The 20,354-nt window shown below is 40.8% G+C and overlaps 2 protein-coding genes across 2 annotated transcripts; both read left to right on the top strand.

Moving 5' to 3' along the window:
• The first annotated feature begins 5,924 nt into the window (after window positions 1–5,924).
• On the top strand, window positions 5,925–11,271 carry LOC149500372 (putative gustatory receptor 28a). Its single transcript, XM_089736998.1, has 4 exons — window positions 5,925–6,978; window positions 8,014–8,082; window positions 9,555–9,644; window positions 11,166–11,271. Exons 1-4 carry the CDS (start codon window positions 5,938–5,940, stop codon window positions 11,226–11,228), a joined length of 1,263 nt encoding a protein of 420 aa, XP_089593124.1. The 5' UTR covers window positions 5,925–5,937; the 3' UTR covers window positions 11,229–11,271.
• Window positions 11,272–16,598: 5,327 nt separating this feature from the next.
• On the top strand, window positions 16,599–19,281 carry LOC149500371 (uncharacterized). Its single transcript, XM_089736830.1, has 3 exons — window positions 16,599–16,862; window positions 17,083–17,274; window positions 17,435–19,281. Exons 1-3 carry the CDS (start codon window positions 16,604–16,606, stop codon window positions 19,279–19,281), a joined length of 2,298 nt encoding a protein of 765 aa, XP_089592956.1. The 5' UTR covers window positions 16,599–16,603.
• Window positions 19,282–20,354: the final 1,073 nt, after the last annotated feature.

Genomic DNA, 20,354 nt, shown 5'->3' with positions numbered 1-20,354 from the left:
CCTAAAATATTAAATGTAATTAGAAATTGATTAGGTACATAAATAATAAACATAATTAAAAAGATAATTAAATATTTTATTTTACAAGATAATTATTTTGATTATACTGTTTTTCGAAATGCAAGTAAAAAAGTAAGCAATTATCTAAAGGCTTTAATGTTGCAATTAAAATTTAAAATTAAACAGTATCAGTTGTTAGCCTTAGCCAAAGGTTTCTGGCAAACAAACAGTAGAAAATTCGAGTTTGAGATGTGGATATAGACTGTGAATGTAGATTATCAAATTTAAAACATTTTCATTTGATTTCCTAAATCCGCTAGTAATACTAATAATTACTATTATCGATATTTGTTTCTTCTATCACTTCTTAAATTCATATTAGGTAAAAACCTACCATATATTATGCATGTAAATTAGATATACTAAAGTTGTAGAAAATAAACAATTTCATTTAAATTGTCATTAAGTTTGGGTGGTATCCACATAAAACAAAGGTAGGGAAAGAAAGAAAAAAAATCGTGAAGAAAATGAACAATCGTGAACAAAACTACATTACGTTCATTGAATCGGTTTGTGCGTCACTTATAAGTTCTTATGGGCATTATGTCAGATATATTTAGACACTCTCCGAATTTTGAGTTCGACTTTCAATCTAGCCCATACACATAAACCAGTGAGTTTCTCCCCGGATCTTCTCTGTGGGTCGGGAACCCGATCCGGTGGCAGCGAAGCACTGCTCTTGCTAGGGCTAATGATAGTAAGTTCTCCCGAGTTGAGCCCCGTGAGGTCAGCTACCAACCCCCTTAGGCTAAAGTAGGTCAAATCAAGGTAGGTCAAGTAGGAAAAGAACTCTCAGAAAATAAAACTTTGTGGTTCATAAAAAAGGCGCTCCATATTCGGTGTATTTCTTTTTCGGCTGGTTTCTATAACATTTTTTTTTTTTTTGGTCTGGAGGAAATCGCCGTCTTCCGCCCTCCACTGGGGATAGAGGGCGGAGCATGTCAGAGTCGAACTGACTAAAACCTCCTGTCGCTCAACAACCAACGTCCAAGCCTCGCATGAGACAGAACTCATGAAGAGGCAAAGGGGGGAAAGTGAAGCGTTTAGTGCGGAGCACATCTCTCCCATCACCCTCCCCCTCGGGACGCCGGACCGGCGGTCGTCGGCGCCACGACCACCAGCCCTCTCGGTCGGCAGGCTATCCGAAGCCCGCCTAGATGGCGCCGGTTAAAGTGGACTATCCTACGGAATACCCCGCTGGACCAGAACCAGCGTGAGTCGAGGATAGCCGGCCTTCCATCACCCGGATGCTCTTGCGTAAAACGCGTGCAGAGCAGCTTGCACGTCGTCTTCTTAGGCCCCCCTCGCCGGTCCCCAGACCGACATCTGAGGGGGGACCCGAAACGCTTAGAGGGCCAGGGCTTGGGCGAGATCCGCCTCCCTGGCCCCCGCTCGACGGCGGCGGGATTGTGCGTCTCTCACGCGCCCCGCCGCCTCCTTCTGCGAGATGGTGCACTCGCAGAAGTCGAGCATCGCCTTCCACGACTCGTCGTCGCCAAGCATCGATGCCACAACACTCGGCAACGACAAGTCGTTTCCTATTTTTGCGACGAGGACACGGCGCCACCCCTCCCATGTGGGGCAGGCGACGAGCGTATGCTCTGCCGTGTCCAAGTCGCAATCACAATGGTGGCACTCTGCCGTCGGCTCGGCTCTGATCCGGTGCAGGAACTCACCGAAGCAACCATGCCCAGTGAGCACCTGCGTGAGCCGGAAAGTGAGGCGTCCTCTGTCACTATTCACCCAATCCACAAGGACCGGGCGAATCGCCTCGACGGTCCTACGACCAGCCGAAGGATCAGTCAGTCGTGTAGACCATGACTCCATTACGGACCGCCGAGATTGGGCCCTCCACGCTCTGACCACACTGGGGCTGGGACGCGCCACGCCCCGGGCACGAAGGTCAGCCCGCCGCTGATAGTCAGCAGCGAGCGCCTCCGCTTCCAGAACCCAAGGCGGCGTCCCAGCCAGTACACACGCCGCCTCAAAGGAGATGGTGCGATAACCACGGATGACCCTGACCGCGATGGTGCGTTGCGGCCGTTACAGCAGCTTCGCCACCCCCGCGGCCAGGGACTGGCCCCACACAGGCGCCCCGTATAAGGCCATTGATCGCACCACCCCCGTATAGAGACGGCGCGTCACCTGGTCAGGCCCCCCGACGTTGGGCAGAAGCCGGCTTAACGCAGCGGCCACCCCCAACAAACGAGGGACCAGGTGCTGAAAGTGAGCACGGAAGGTCCAACGACTGTCCAGAATGAGGCCGAGGTACTTCAACTGCACCCCGACCCCAATGGGGACGCCTCCAACTACGATATGGGCATCGACAGGTGGCACTCTCCGGGGCCTGTGGAACCACATGGCCTCGGATTTACTGAGCGCCACGTCGAGGCCCAATCTCCTGATTTTGCCACGACATGCGCCACCCCAGCGGTAGCAAGACGGGCAGACTCAGCAAAACTCCCCCCCCGGGCCACGACCAACGTGTCGTCTGCGTAACAGATTACGCTTAGGCCCGGGAGGAGGGCACCCCTCAGTACCCAGTCATACCCGATATTCCACAAAAGGGGGCCGAGCACCGACCCCTGTGGAACACCGCGCACGACCGGGAACCGGTGCACGATCCCACCGTGTCCGGTACACGTGACCGATCTGTCCTCCAAGTAGGAACCCACCAGCCGGCGAAGGTAGGGGGGCACTCCGTGTCGTTCCAGCGCCCCCCCCTATCACGGACGTTTCTATAACATACGTAATATAATGCGGATTTAACGGAGCGTTTGAATTATACAAGAATGATACAATGGAAGCATCCTTTTTTTTTATTGCCTTTGTAGGCAGACGAGCTTACGGCCCACCTGATGGTAAGTGGTTACCGTCGCCCATGGACTTCAGCAATGCCAGGAGCAGAGCCAAGCCGCTGCCTACTGATTAATACTCTCCACAAGCCTCGTTTGAAGAAGGACATGTCATAGCGCTCGGGAAACACCGTGGAAGGGAGCTCATTCCATAGCCGGATGGTACGTGGCAAAAAATACCTCTGGAAACGCACTGTGGATGACCGCAGTGGCTCCAGGTAGTATGGATGAACTCTACTCCGGTGGCGGGCGGTGCGATGGTAAAAACGAGATGCCGGTATCATCTCGAACAATTCCTCAGAGCACTCCCCATGGAACATGCGGTACAAAATACAGAGGAAACCGAAGTCCGTCCGCAGACCCAGAGGCTCCAAGCGATCCGTGAGAATGGGATTATCGACAATCCGAACGGCTCTCTTCTGTATGGAGTCAAATGGAAGAAGCTGGTATTTGGGAGCCCCGGCCCAGAGATGGGAGCAGTACTCCACGCGAGGCCGGACTTGTGCTTTATAGAGCAAAAGCCTTTGTCCAGGCGTGAAGTACCGCTTCGCTCTGTTGAGGACTCCCAGCATTTTGGACGCCAACTTGGCTTTGCCTTCCAAATGACTCCGAAATTGGACATCGCTCGAAATGTCGACCCCAAGTATCCCGATACTCCCGGAAGTTTGTAGGGATACTCCTTGGAATTGCGGCGCCATGACAAAGGGGTCCTTCTTCGCAGTGAACGCGCAAACTTGTGTCTTTGTTGGGTTGAAACCCCATTCGGAGACTCGCCCCAGAGAGTTCTACACTTCAGACACAAGTTTTGATCGTCTCTCTTGCACCACGCTCCGAGAGAGACTCTGATGGCCGATATATCGCGCATCCCCCGTGCTGTCATCCGCATAGCAATGCATGCCATCGATAGACAGCATGTCATTGATATACAGGATGAAAAGCGTGGGGGAGAGCACCGAACCTTGTGGAACGCCAGCGTTAATGGTCATGGTATCAGAGCAGTCACCGTCTGACCGTGACAACGACCGTGATGCTCCGCCCATCCAAAAAGCTAGCGATCCACTTGCAGAGACCCTTGGGGATTCCGTAAGATGGTAACTTCGATAGATGTGCCCTATGTCAGACCCTGTCGAAGGCCTTCGCGATATCAAGGCTCACAGCAAGAGCCTCGCCCTTGCTCTCCAAGGCTTCAGCCCACCTGTGAGTAAGGTATACAAGAAGATCGCCAGCTGAACGACCATGACGGAAACCGTACTGTCGGTCACTGATCAGCTGGCGATCCTCCAGATACTTCAGAAGTTGTATATTTATTATTCGCTTCATCACCTTGGAAAGCAAGGAAGTTATCGCGATAGGCCTATAACTCGATGGGTCCGACCGGTCACCCTTCTTGGGGATAGGGTAGACGTGGGCGGTCTTCCATGAAGACGGAACCCTGTTAGTGCAATAAGAGAGGCGATACAAACGCGTTAGCGCAGGTGTCAGCTCAGGGGCGCACGTTTTCAGAACCACTGCAGGGATGCCGTCTGGCCCGCTCGACTTATGGACGTCCAGGAGTCGGAGCTCCCGGCTGACTGCACACTGCGTGAAGTAGATCTCAGGCAGGGAGCTATCACACCGGGGGATGTTCGGTGGTGTGGCACCCCCGTCGTTCACGGTCGAGTTCGAGGCGAAGAGTTTGACCAGAAGGTCAGCCTTCTCTTTCACACTATGGGCCAAACTGTCATCGGACTTGCGCAGTGGTGGGAGACTAGACCTGCAAAAGTTTCCTTCTGCAGCTTTGGCGACCGACCAAAAAGCACGGCTCCCAGAGGGATAGCTATTTAGTCGCTCGCCAACTCTAGCAACGTGCTCCGACTTCGCCTTGGCAATAACCTTCTTGTAGGACCTGGAAGCGGCGTTATATTTCCGCCTTTCCTCTGAGATGTTAGGATCCTGACGTCTTCTGGCATTATCCCATGCCACGTATGCGGACCGCTTGAGGTGTGCAGCATCCCTGCTTGCATTGTTATACCAGGGTCTACTGCGACCCCCAACGGGCACCTCAGAGGAGGGAATAAGCAATTCCATCCCCTGGAGCACCACGTCTTATATTATAATACTAATCCTCTTACAAAACATATTAATCTAATGGTAAACGCCATTACCATGCCCAATTAATCCTAATTATTATATAGGGTGTTAATATAACGTTTCCTGTGTAGTTAAAATTTTCTTTATTTACAATCATCAAACCCCTGCTTGTACAATTTCTTTTGCTTCTTATCTTAGATTACGAGAGATGCAATTAAATATGCTTTAGTGAATTTTCTGTTACAAACGAATGATCACAGATGGTTTTATATTTTTGTTTTGTTCGCCTTGTCATATTGTTTGCCTTGTCGTTTATGTATTTGCTAATTTAGACAACTTTTTTTTATTATACCAAACTATAGGGTCCGGGTTTTTATTTTTTTTATTTTTTATTGCTTAGATGGATGGACGAGCTCACAGCCCACCTGATGTTAAGTGGTTACTGGAGCCCATAGACATCTACAACGTAAATGCGCCACCCATCTTGAGATATAAGTTCTAAGGTCTCAGTATAGTTACAATGGCTACCCCACCCTTCGAACCGAAACGCATTACTGCTTCACGGCGGATATAGGCGGGGTGGTGGCATATACCTTTTTATGCATGGTATTTGGTGATCTGCATTTGAGTGTAGTTGTTAATATTTGGTAAACGTTTCCGGCACGCATACACTATAAAATTCCAGCTCGATGTTGTATGTACATATTATCATGTATTTTTTTGTTTTGAATAATAAATGTAGATTATCACACTTAAAACATTTTCTTTTAATTTCCTAAAAGCACCATCACTATTATCTAATTATTATAATTTCTCAAATTCATATTAGGTAGATATATGTATGTATTATACATGTAAATTAGATGTAATAAAAGTAAAAATGAAACAAACAATAGACATTTAATTTAACTTATCGTTCTTTGAATTTTGGTTGATACCCACGTAATACAAAATGAGAGAAAGAAAAAAATATTTTAACAAGCTACTAAACACCCGAAACTATAATAATATCGTCGAAGCGTTGCTACCTTCTGATCGTATAAGGAAAATATCTGGAGTTTCCGTGGTATATCTCGCTGTCAACTCTGAAAATCGTATCGTTACTAAATTTAGTTTCATCGGTACAATATTCTTTTTATTCTGGTATATTTTATATTTTTATTGCACGTACAAAGCCCATAGTGAAGACCAAACGATTTTGCGAACGATATACAATACGAAATTGAAGCGTTATGGCGATGACTTCGAGAGAATAGCTTCAATAATCTACGTCACTTATTCGATGTGGAAGGTCCCGTTCCGTATGAGTGGAAACCAAGTTTTTATACAAAGGATTGTAGATATCGATAGCGCAATAGAAAATATGGGCGAGGCTGTGGACTACAACAAAAACGCTAAAACAGCTCTCGTCATTTCGATCGCTCAACTCGGTGACTTTCTTGTTCGCATGTTTTGTATATGGCTATCATTGGAAAATCTAAGCGTCATTGTTCCAACTGAGAAACTATACCAAGTCGTCTACACTGATGCACTTTCTTTTGTTATAACTTCACATTATTGCTTCTCTTTAATAGTTTTGAGAGGCAGATACAAATATATCAATAAAGTTCTTAGTGAAATAAAGACTCGTAGTGCTTGGGAGTACAAAGTTTTTGTCCGTAACAAAGTGGCCCCTGACTTGGAGAAAGTGCAGAGGCTTCAAGATAGAATTGTTTGCGAGAAGATCAAGGCTTGTGCGAGAATCTATAGCATGTTATACAAGGCAACGGAAGCCATAAATCGAATGTACGGTACAGCTTTGGTTTTGACCATGCTGTTGTATTTGGTATTTATAATATTGTACATGTTTTATTTCATGGAGGCTACCGCTTCAGGGTTGCTGTATGATATAAAGAAGTATGTGGATTTCTTGATTTGTGTCTTTTGGCAGATGTCGCATGCTCTCAGCATTATTTACGCAAATGTTTATTTCAGTGAATCCATTACGCGAGAGGTATGTAAGTTTTAATTTAATTCATTATGCAACGAGGCAAAAACTTTTCGTTTTTAATTTAGCGAGCGATAATTGGTGTGCGCGGTATTAAATGTAAATGTGTGGTGTATGTAAATGAGTCTTAGTTGTGTGTGAGTGTATAATAATATGTAGTAGCTCATAATATCACTACCCTCCAGAGACGCGGGCGATAATAATTTGGAAACCGGACATGTCGCCCAATACCCTTGCTTTAGGTAGTGCCAAAGCATTTTCTGTGGGAGCTTGATGAATTCATAATTGCCCACGAATCCTCTGTAAGGAACCCTCTTCAGCTAAGACTAAGCTGGTTTGTGGCGGTCTGTAGTAACGATTATCAGTTTACCCTTGTTCAGTATTTTAAATTTTTTTTCGTGCCGTTCCAAAACCTGGTGTGTTTCTGTGAAAGCTGGCAGAAATGGAGGACGCGAAGAGTCGTCACGTAGGTAGACATATGCGGCGTTTCTCCTTGAAAAGTTTGCTCCTTTGTTTATTATGCCGTAGGGCGGGGATCCGCTGTAGTTTTTCGGCGAAAGAACTTAATTGAGTAGTGAAGTGGGTTACGACCATTGTACTGGGTACGGTTTGATTGACAAATTTACCGGGGAGATTTAAATCTCCTAGAGGTTTGTCATAGAGCAATCCGGCGGGTGAAGCCTGTAGATCCTTTTTAAATTGATGGGCATTGCAAAGGAGTTGATGTGGCGTTAGCTATCATATAACACAAGATATTTGGCATATATACAAGTTCCGAACAACAAAATTCGGACCATCAGTCTACCGAGAAATTTCACCGGCTCGGTGGAAGATCTTCCCTTTATCATTATTCCCAAAGTGGCAATGAAACAGGGATTAGTGTGAAGATTTAGTTGAAAAATATTGTGAGAATATTATTATTAGTACGGACGATTGGGAAATATACATTGATAGTTTAATAAGCTATTCTGAAGTAAGATTACTTGATTAAAATGATTACAATCTAGTCTTTATATCTAGCAATTATATTTTTTTTTACAGACGAAGAATACTTCTTTCGTGATTCACGAAATAATAAATAGTGATTTTGACTCAGAAGTTAACACAGAAGTACGTATATATTTTACGTTACAAGTAGCTTTCCGTAGCTTTCAATGGACCATTCTTTATAACCACAGGGTTAAAACTAATTCTGTACCGAATTTCGTAAACATAGGTTCAGTAGTTTTGGAATGAAAAACGTAACAGACAAACAGAGCTACTTTCGTGTTAATAAATTATAATTAATCTGCTAAATTTAACATCAAGAAGATGAATTTGTTTTTTATTTATAGCATAGTTTGCGAGAAGGCATTGTCAAAATAATATTTTTTCCTAAGATGAGTAACAAGTTCACCGTCTATTTAGTGTTAAATAGTTTCTGGAGACAATGATATCGAAACGTTAATGCCATCACACGCCTTGAGATATGAGGTCCATCAAACCGGAACGCATGTCTTCTTGGTGGTAGTAGTGAGCAAGAGTGGTAGGTATTCAGGCGGGCTTAAATGTATAACTGGATAAAGACTGGATAATTTTTTTTTTAAATTGTGTTGTTTAGAAATAAATTTAAATACGAATTACATATTGATAAAATGATGAAATATGAATAATATTTTTCGATCATACGGACAGAATGATAAAAAAAATATGAACTGGTTATTTAAAGAAAAAAATCAAAATTATCGATAAAGTTGATTATGAAAAACACGAATAAAACAATATTTTCTGAAAATAAATCGTAGCTAGATCGATTTATCGCCCCCGAAATCCCGTTTTTTTTTATAGCTTAGGTGGATGGACGAGCTCACAGCCCACCTGGTGTTAAGTGGTTACTGGAGCCCATAGAAATCTACAACGTAAATGCGCCACCCACCTCGAGATATAAGTTCTAAGGTCTCAGTATAGTTACAACGGCTACCCCACCCTTCGAACCGAAACGCATTACTGCTTCACGGCGGAAATAGGTGGGGTGGACTCACAAGAGGTCCTACCACCAGTGATTACCCAAATTATAATTTTTGCGGGTTTGATTTTTATTACACGATGTTATTCCTTCACCGTGGAAGTAAATCGTGGACATTTGTTGAGTACGTATTTCATTAGAAAAATTGGTACTCGCCTGCGAGATTCGAACACCGTTGCATCGCTACATACGAATGCACCGAACGTCTTATCCTTTAGGCCACGACGACTTCGACTATATATAGGTATATTAAATTTTATGAAAATTGTTGAAGCCGTTGCCGAGATTCAGATTATATGTATATTTATATACAAGAATTGGTCGTTTATAGATTTAAGATACATTCTAACACCAGTAATTATGCATATTTATAACTTTTTTGGATTTGTTTTTTATTGTATGATGTTATTTCTTCATTGTGAAAGTCGTTTGTGAAACACGTGTGTAAGTTAAATATCTCCTTAAACTGTGATCCGTACTCCGGTATAGTCTCATTATTTGATAAGCATACTTTCGGCATTTTATCCCTAAGGCCGTGATGATTTATACCAAATTTAAGAGACAATTATTGTTGTAGGCGATGCGTTTGTCGATGCAACTTCTACACGAGGTTCCTAAGTTTACCGCCAATGGCCTTTTCGAATTAAACAATGCTCTGTTGTATGAGGTAAGGAATTACATTTTACTTGTAATTTATTTATGACAAAAGTAGTAGTAGAAAAATTACTGTTGAATCTGATACAATGGAGACTTCGACCTCTTGTCTTAAGTTGGGTGTCGGGATTGACGTTGTATTGTGTTGGTCTCCTGTAACGTAGCCGGGAAATTAAGGCGTAAGTAAAAATTTTAAAGTCTCCGAACACATTCTCTTTTTTCCAGTAGGTAAACAAAATTATTATTAAATTCTTAAAAAACTGAATAAAATCTGATTTTAGTTGTTAATTCCATTGTATTTTTTAAATTGATTTAAATGAAATGCTTCAGTTATTGTTACGTTACCGCTGTTACAGAATGATAATTTTGGTTTTAGTGATAAAATATAATAGTTAATCGCCCAAAAGTATTACGGATAATAAATTGCTTTAAGTATTGCAAGTCAAATTGTTATTCTTTCTGCAGAAAGAAGAAATATGGTTTCGTAGCATTGAGAAATGCTACTATACATTTACATAGGTATATGTTTTTCAGTAACCAGACCCGGGTAATTCAAGGTCGGGTCACGAAAAATACCCTATAGAGGTACAATATGCCTTCGACTTAAGAGATTTTTATTGTACAAAAGAAAATCCCCACAGTCCCCATCCGCCGCGTGGGTGGGGTATGTGTGAGTTGAATCTTACAAAAAATCCCTTTTTTCCGGGCCGGGGGCCGAACCCTCTACGAGGTCCCCGCGCCTAGGGGGCGCGCGTCTGCAGATGTTGAGAGCAGACCGCGGGTCCAAGGATGTTTAGAGTCCTACCCACCAAATGACTCCCTTTGCACTCTCTCACCCGACGTCCTATTTCCGCCCGGGATCAGAACCCAGGTAGAGTAGGGGGGTTCTCGCGGTCAATATTACAACCAGACTCGCGGCACAACCCCTGGGACGCCTGACCGACGGGTCATCGAGGCGATAGTCAACGACTCTACGTCGGCCGTCTCGGTACGGCACCCTGACAGGCCGAAACGCCATACACCGCCAATCGGTTGCTCTTACACAACAGTTCCGTGGAACTGCTGCCAGCGCGCTAGAGTGCAGACATCACCCGCGCAGCCTCAACCCCTCAGGTCGCCCCGGCCCTGTCTCGGTCTTTACCGAGGGAGGTCACCTCCTACAGGGGCCGCAGTCGGGCAAAAGTTCTCCTCCGGCCCCCGGCTCGGCGGCGACAGATAGGTGTGGAAAGCGGGGCAGACAGCGAGGGTATGTTCCGCGGTTTCCAGGTCGTGTCCACTATGTTGGCACCTCGTCGCCGGCTCAGCTCCTATCCGCTGCAGATAGCGAAGCATCCATGCCGGGTCAGCACCAGCACCAGACAAGATTTAAGAGTAAAATATTTAGAAGTAGGAGCAGTTCTTTGTTTCAGATCGAAAAATCTTTGTAAAAATAGACGTGGAACTTATATAGCGGGGTGGATAAGGGCATTCGTTCCGGTAGTCTGTGTGTGAGTCTCCCCGTCAATGATAAGTCAAGAACTGTTTTTTTTTTCAGGGGGGCCGTTCTGTGTTCACGTACCTTGTCATCGTGCTGCAGTTTGTCACCGACAGGGCTTGAAGTGTACGTTATTAATTTAATATCTGCGATTAAAATATTGCAAATGCTTAAAACATATTGTTATTTAAAACACCTAAATTATTCCTTATTTATATGGCATACAGAACAAGACATCGTCCACTTGATGCTTAGGAGTTACGAGTATATGAGAATAAATAAACAAAACAAAGTGCGTGCATTTATAGATATCATTATGTATTTGTGTTTTTTGAACAAGCGTGACAGTAAAAAAGTTCCAAATCAAATTATGAAACATTACAAAACATTCTGGTTAAATATTCATACAATAGAATTGTGTTTTTTTATGTTTTAACCAGTTTTTAATGTTGGATAGTTGAAGGTAAACACCTTCAACTATCCAACATTAAAACACCTTCAACTATCCAACATTAAAAACTGGTTTTCAAGGTGACGCTCAATTTTTACTTGTCTAAGGAAGGTAATGTTTTTCGGATATATATTTATGTATGTAATTGTATATAATCAAGTTAAATCTGTTGAGAAACAGATGAGAAACTGTAGTCAACAGACACTAAATATGTTGTTTATGATTTAGTCTTAGAGATAATAATAATACTGGTCGTCTTGTACGTCTTATGAGTTCGTACGGGTAGATACCACCACCCTGCCTATTTCTGCCGCGAAGCAGTAATGCGTTTCGGTTTGAAGGTGAAGGTTGTACTGTAGAAACTGAGACTTAGAACTTATGTCTCAAGGTGGGTGGTGGCATTTACATTGTAGATGTCTATGGGCTCTGGTAATTACTTAACACCAGGTGGGCCGTGAACTCGTCCAGCCATCGAAGCAATAAATAAATAAAATGTTGGCCCTAAGCAAATTTTAAGATCATACCCTCAAAGAGATCAAACGGAATCCTAGTATCACTTTGTTTGTTTGTACAAAATTAATATTTTTTTTGTCAGGATAGATATATTAAATCTTAGTATCAAATGCTAATGGCTAAATGACGGACGAAAATCATAATATTTGGTAATTTATTTTTATTTATTAGATTAGTGGACGACCTCTCAGCCCACCTGGTGTTAAGTGGTTACCGGAGCACATACTGGTTACCGGAACACGGAACGTCTGCCCCACCCTTCGAACCGAAACGCATTACTGCTTCACGGCGGAAATAGGCGGGGTGGTGGTACCTACCCGTGCGGACTCCCAAGAGGTCCTACCACCAGTGATTACGCAAACTATAATTTTGCGGGTTTCATTTTTATTACACGATGTTTTTCCTTCACCGTGGAAGTCAATAGTGAACATTTGTTGAGTACGTATTTCATTAGAAAAATTGGTACCCGCCTGCGGGATTCGAACACCGGTGCATCGCTACATACGAATGCACCGGACGTCTTATCCTTTAGGCCACGACGCCTATAAAATTGTCTCTTGACGGGATAAACGTCCCGCTTAGTGACACCGTTAAAAATCTTGGTGTTATCATTGACCGCAGTTTGTTATGAGGACCACAACTGATGTCAGTCAGTCGCAGACTATTTTTCTCTGCGGGTTCCTTACGTAGATTGCGTAATTTTCTTCCAACATCTACTAAAATTGCACTTGCACAGTCTCTGTTACTACCTATTATTGATTATGCCGACGCCAGCTATCTATCTATCTCGATCTAACCGAGGCCCAGCTAAATAAACTTGAGCGTCTTCAAAATTCCATCATGAGGTTTATATTTGGTTTACGCAAATATGACCACGTATCTGAGTATCGAGTTAAGCTCAAGTGGCTTCCTATTCGTTATCGCCGGAATGTTCATATATGGTCTGTTCTTTACAGTGTCCTGTTTAATTCCTCGTCCCCGCGCTACCCTCAGGAACGTTTTGATTTCCTACATACTGCAAACTCCCATTCACTTAGGTCATCGGAGAATTTAATGCTGAAGCTTCCGGCTCACGGGACGTCATTTTATGACCATTCCTTTACGGTTGAAGCAGTCCGTTTATGGAATTCACTACTCTTAAGCATCAAACAATCGTCCTCGCCGGAAATTTTCAAGTTCAGATTAAAATTGTACTACCTTGCACAATAATATGGCTCCTACGATATAATTGTATAAGTTGCTACTTATTTTGTATTTACTTGCATATTTTTAGTATTTATTTGTATTTAATCGTATGTAAATCTTATCTTATATTGTATTTCTTTTTCACATGTGTATATAAGTATATATTTTTATGTAAGTTTATTGAGATATAGCACCGTCCATGCTAGTTTGCTTATTACTCTCCCTGCAAGGTTGCCTGGAAGAGATCGCTTTCAGCGATAAGGCCGCCAACTTATGTCACCGTCTATTATTTGTTTTATAATGCTTACTCTGTACATGTGGTGTTAAATAAAGAAATAAATTATTATTATTATTATTACAACGGCTGCCCCACCCTTCAAACAGAAACGCGTTACTGCTTCACGGCAGTAATAGGCAGAGCGGTGGTACCTACTCGTGCGGACTCACAAGTGGTTCTACGACCAGTAATTACGCAAATTATAATTTTACCAGTTGATTTTTATTACACGATGTTATTCCTTCACCGTGAAAGTAAATCGTGAACATTTGTTAAATACGTATATCATTACAATTTTTTTTATTGCCTTTGTAGGCCGACGGGCATACGGCCCACTTGATGGTGAGTGGTTACCGTCGCCCATGGACTTCAGCAATGCCAGGGGCAGAGCCAAGCCGCTGCCTACCGCTTAAGTACTCTCCACTAGGTTCGTTTAAAGATGGATATGTCATAGCGCTCGGGAAACACCGTGGAGGGGAGCTCATTCCATAGCCGGATGGTACGTGGCAAAAAAGATCTCTGGAAACGCACTGTGGATGACCGCAGTGGCTCCAGGTAGTATGGATGAAATCTACTCCGGTGGCGGGCGGTGCGATGGTAAAAGCGAAATGCCGGTATCATCTCGAACAATTCCTCAGAGCCCTCCCCATGGAACATACGGTATAAAATACAGAGGGAACCGAAGTACCTCCGCAGACCCAGAGGTTCCAAGCTATCCGAGAGAATGGGATTATCGACAATCCGAACAGTCCTCCTCTGTATGGAGTCAAATGGAAGAAGCTGGTATTTGGGAGCCCCGGCCCAGAGATGGGAGCAGCACTCCATGCGAGGCCGGACTTGTGCTTTATAAAGCAAAAGTCTTTGTCCAGGCGTGAAGTACCGCTTCGCTCTGTTGAGGACTCCCAGCATTTTGGACGCCAACTTGGCTTTGCCTTCCAAATGACTCCGAAACTGGACATCGCTCGAAATGTCGACCCTAAGTATCCCAAAAATTGGTACCCGCCGGCGGGATTCAAACACCGTTGCATCGCTAGATACGAATGCACCGGACGTCTTATCCTTTAGGCCATGACGACTCCAAGCGACAGCTAAAAGCTGAATATTAGCGCTTTTTATCGAAATTGAAACAAATCTCTCAATCTTTTCGTGTGAACAATAAATACATATTAACTCGAGCAAATTGTTTTTAAGAAACGAATGAGTTAGCAGCCTTTGGAAAGAAATATAGAGCCTCAAAAGTCTAACTCTAAGTTCTGTGAACCTTTACGACGGATTACAACCTGTCATTTTATTTCTCTTAGTCGTGATGCAAGGAAAACATTTCAGAACGTAAGTAGAGCAGAACTTATATATATATCGACGGCAAAAAGCAAACCTGCTGTAACCCACATCAGTCACGATTTTTTTTTATTTCATATTTGGAATCAGAAAAAAAAACTCAGTCGAATGGTTCTATTCCCGTGGCTCAACGACGATTAGAAATTTTTGTACAGCAATAGAATTAATCCTATTTTTTCAAAAAGACAACTGCTTACTTGAAGTAAATAACATGAAAAACAGCATTTTCCTAGCATTTGTTATTTACAACAACTTTGCTTTTCCTAATAAAGTAATCATTGTAGTTACAGCACCGTTGTACGCTGGTTAGTGCGGTTTACAGCAAAATTGCATATTATTTTTTAGCAAGGTACCACGTTTACGACATTTAGTATATAATAAACTATTGATCCTTGTAGTGTACTACAAGAATAACAACTATGATATTGTAGACAATCGCTAATTACGGCAACATAAACACATAAAAGTTTTTAGATTCCTGTTATCTATGCCATTTTTAATACAATATTACTGTGTTGATTATGTGCGTTTACCGCCATTAAATACGCGCGCTCGCGCTCACTTGGTCGCGGCTTACCGCGTCGCTCAGTCACTTCGCGGCACCCAGGAAGGTATGACGTATTTGCTGTTACTGTGTGTCTTCGCGGAATTGGAGTGACTTTAAAAGGTAAGTATTGTTCTTGTTATTATATAATTTCAAAATGTTATGTTAGTTAGTTTCCTTCCTACTGCAAAGTAAGTTCGTATAACTATAAACATTAATTGATTTCAGATGTCTAAACGCCGTCTTGATTGGAAAGAATCGCTAAAACCGGATGTTACTGTTGGCAAAAAAAGAGGAAAAATAAACATTTTAAAAGATGAAACCTATAAAAATGAAAATGGTAAATTGACTCTTGTGTCTAGTATTAAGACTAAAAAGACATCCACGCAAACAAATACGATTAATAAAAATAATACCATACAAGAATGCACAAGTACACTCAGGTCAGAAATTTGTACTCCTGAAATGTCTCATGTTGAAGAAAAATTTCAATTTATGAACAATGATGTGGTCCCCACTAACAATGATACTGATACACAAAAACAGGACAATGAGAATATTGAAATGACTCCCCGACAGTTATCACGTAGATTAGATGTAGAAAATTTAACTCCAACATTCAGAAAACCCGACTGTTTTTTAGCAGAAACTAAAGAAGTGATGAAAATTATTACACCAGTAAAATTATTCCCTACACCATCCAAGACGCATATAAAAGAAGCCTTTAAAATTATTCCTCCGTACGATTCTGAAGAAAATGAGGAAATTAAACATAATTTTAGTAATTTAAATAACATTACATTAGCGTTGAATGAACAGAATCGTGAAGATAATAATGGTGAAGGGAAATTTTCTCTAGACTACGTAGAGCTTCCACCGGACAAAAAATGTTCATTCTCTATTCAATTAGAAGAAGAGCATGATATCAGCCAGGATAAAGATGATTGTATCCAAGATTTGATAATTGAAGAAGCTGTCACTAATGAAAATTTCGTATGCATAAAAAAGATGACTGATGATAATAATAATATAGAAAGTTGCAGTGATTTCAACGAACTAGGAATGGATAATCTTTTCCGTAAAGGTTTGTATTAAATTTTATTTATAAAAATAATATGCTTATAAATATTTATTAAATAAGTACTAAATAAAACTGATTAAATTATAATTTATTTTCAGGATTTAAAAATATGATAAATGAAATTGATAATAATATAGTTTATTTCAACAAAGAAGCAAATAAAGGGAGAACTACTTTTGAAGAATCATCGGAAATTTTAGCAATAGCTCAAATACACAACGAGCCTAGATCAGAAAATGAGGCTAGTAAAGACCACCATGAAATTGTAAAACAATGTTATATTGAAGGTGGTGATGATATAATTAGTATAGCCGAAGATGAGACGGTCTCTGTCTTACCCAGACCCACGAACGAAACATCACATACAGGTAAACTGTCAATTTCTTATTCTTACTAATCATTTATGTTATAAATGTGATTATAAAATATACCTAATATCAGTTCATTGAACTTGCTTAACCATGCTACCAATTGTATTATAGCATTACTTACCTCTTACTTACCTACTTACTTGGCCTAGGCCTTAATAAGCCTATGTCCAGCAGTGGACGTCTATAGGCTGATGATGATGATTACTTACCTTAACAGCTTCTGCATATACGCAAAACTTGAAAATAAACAGCTTTAAGAGAAACGCACATTACAATAAATCCTATATGGACTACATGTCGGATGAGGATGTTCAACAATTTTTAGATGAAGCTTTCCCTTCCGAAGCCTCCAGCGCAGAATATGATACAGAAGAAAGCACAGACACATCTAATGATGAAAGTAAAAAGAGTAAGTGTTGCCAGAGTAAAAATATGTTTACATGCGTTTGTGTGTATGTATGTATGTGTGTGTAAATATGTATCTGTGTAATGTAAGTGCCATGTGTTTCAATATTATTATGAATAATAAAAAAATGTATTACTTAATAAAATAATATAATGCATTATAGACAAGAAAAACAAGAAGAATAAAAAGAGTAAGCAAGGCAAGAAAATAACAAAAAAAGGTATAAAAAATAAAACGGAAGACCATAACATTTCTGCTAAGAAAAAAACAACAAAAGCTTTTATTTGGAAAGAAAACAAGAAAAAAAAAGAAATGGGTGAATCTTATAGCAATCATAAAGAAAAGTTAATTGAAGCTAAAATATTGAAACCAAATCCATGTGCTGGTAAGAATTGTGGAAATGATTGTGGTAATATAACTGAGGAGAAACGTCAACAATTATTTTCATATTTTTGGCAACTTAATAGTAACCAAAGAAGAAAAGATTGGATAGCTCAATGTGCTGTGAAAAAGGCAATCAAACGACCAAATAAAGACAATAATACAAGAAGTTGCGCTTACGATTACTTCATAAATGAAGGAGAAGGAAGGAGAAGAGTTTGTCAAAAATATCTTCTAAGTACTTTGGACATAACTCAGCGATTCATTCTGTACACATTGGAAAACACAGATGGTGGGTATGCGAAAACCGATGGACGTGTATCAAATGGTGGATCTAATAGAACTAACGAAATAGTTACAGAACATGCAAACAACTTTATAGAATCTTTGCCGAAAATGCCATCACACTATTGCAGGAAAGACTCAAAACGATTGTATTTTCCCGAAGAATTTAGGAACGTATCTAACCTGTATCGTATATACAAAGATAACTGCAGGCAAAGTGAAATAAAAGCAATGTCTTTTCAAGTATTTAGGACTTGGTTTAAAAAATCTTACAATATCGGTTTCCACGTGCCGAAAAAAGATAAATGTGCCATTTGTGTGAATACCAAAAATAATGAAGAGAAATCCGGAGAAGAAACAGAAAAAATACAACAGCATGCTAATGAAAAGGATGAATCATATAAAAGATTTAAATGTCATCAAAATATACATAAAAAGGATAAAAGTATAATTTGTGCAAGTTTTGACATGCAAAAAGTTTTAAATACTCCACATGGAGATTCAATGATGCTCTATTACAGTCGAAAATTATCGGTTTATAATTTTACGATTTACGAAAGCTCTACTAGAAGAGGATACTGCAATGTGTGGACAGAGATAAATGCAAACCGTGGAGCTAACGAAATTTGTACTTGCTTATATAATTACATTAAAAAAATTGACTCATGTGGTTTAACAAGAACTTTGTTATTATATTGCGATTCTTGTTATGGCCAGAACAAAAATAAATTTGTCCTTAGCATGATACGTTACGCACTGTCTCAATGCAAGAACATAAAGACAATTCAAATTAATTATTTGATTCCTGGCCATACCTATATGCCAGTGGATAGTGTTCACGCTACCATTGAGACTAAAATAAGAAAGTGTATCGTTTGGGCACCATCACAATGGCCTACTATAATGGAATTGGCACGTCTGGATCCAGAGCCATACAAAGTTGAAGTACTCAATGGAAAAGATTTCATTGGTTTTGACGATCTTGTTAACTCTACATTTAATAAAAAACAAAAGCTATCAATTTCAAAACTAAGTATTGCTACCTTCAAGAATCAAGAACCCAACTTGATGTATATTAAAAATTCAATGTTACCTGACGCAGAAACCATAACAATTCCTTTGAGTCCATTAAAAAATACAAATTGTTTGAAGGATATGTTATACCCTACAGCATTAGGAATATCTGCCAAAAAATACAAGGATTTAACGAGTCTAGTCAATAAAAACATAATTCCTTCAAGGTTTGCTGCAGAATACAAAAATTTAAAAGTAACCATTAAAGCAAAGGATTACTTAATGGACACAGATGAAGAAGACATACAAGAAATAGATAGTGCAAATTGATTTAAAAATTGTTAAACTGATTACGTCATTTTGATTTTATGATATTTTATAATGTTTTTAATTTACCCTAAAATAATTTATTCGGCTTGATAGAAAACAAAAAAATACATTTTGGTTCTTAAAATGATACTTCTAAGTTTTATAGTTTAGGAGTTTTTTTTTTTTTTTTTAAATAAATAATTTTCTTTTGCCTCTGGTGAACATTTTTCATTTTGTGGGTTATAGCAGGTTTGCTTTTTGCCGTCGATATATATATTTATATATATATATTTTTCAAACTTATATATTCAAACTTATTCAAATATATTCAATATATTCAAATTTATGTATTGTGGCATAAATGGGTACAGAGAAGTAAATAGTGATAAATTAGTTCTCATACCGATATATTAAATGTTCTTTCAAGTATGTAACTTTAAAATAAAAAAATTCGGTCTGCATTGTTTTTCCATCATTTTAATGATAATGTCTGATTAGTTTTAATAGGACACCAAAAACAAAATAATCGAAAAAGTTATAATAGTATTTAAATTACAATATATTAAAAATTATTTATTATACAAGCCATGGTGTCAATTATAACTAACCGTTATACTTTCGTTCGCGTATATTCTAGGTTAAGCTATATCTTTTTTATATCGCGAGCGGAGGCTCCAATCTCGGCGAGCCGTGGTCTGGCCGCCTGGCGAACCCCGCCTACGAGCGACGAGCCACTGAGGCATCTGCCTGGTCCTCTCGGACTGGGTGAATTGCGACCGAGGATGTGTCACCTTCCGGGCGACGTAGGTATTCACGGAACATGACTGTTTCAGCCGCTACCTGCATGTAGTCGCCCCGAGGGAGCCGACGCCGAAGTGCCAAAAGTGCAGTGGCTGCGACTGGATACGGCGGAGCACACGCTTGCAAACTGCCCCGCTTTCGGCGTAGGCCACGTCCTCGTCACGAAGACAGGACCGGACCTGTCGTTGTCAACCATCGTGACTACGATGCTCGGTAATGACATGTCTTGGCAGGCGATGCTCGACTTCTGCGAGTCCACCATCTCGCTGAAGGAGGCGGCGGAACGGAAAAGG

Source organism: Bombyx mandarina, chromosome 22, assembly GCF_030267445.1.
Source record: "Bombyx mandarina strain Sakado chromosome 22, ASM3026744v2".
Lineage (NCBI taxonomy): Eukaryota > Metazoa > Arthropoda > Insecta > Lepidoptera > Bombycidae > Bombyx > Bombyx mandarina.
The sequence above is the reverse complement of the archived record's forward strand: the minus strand, read 5'-3'. Positions and strand labels throughout refer to the sequence as shown.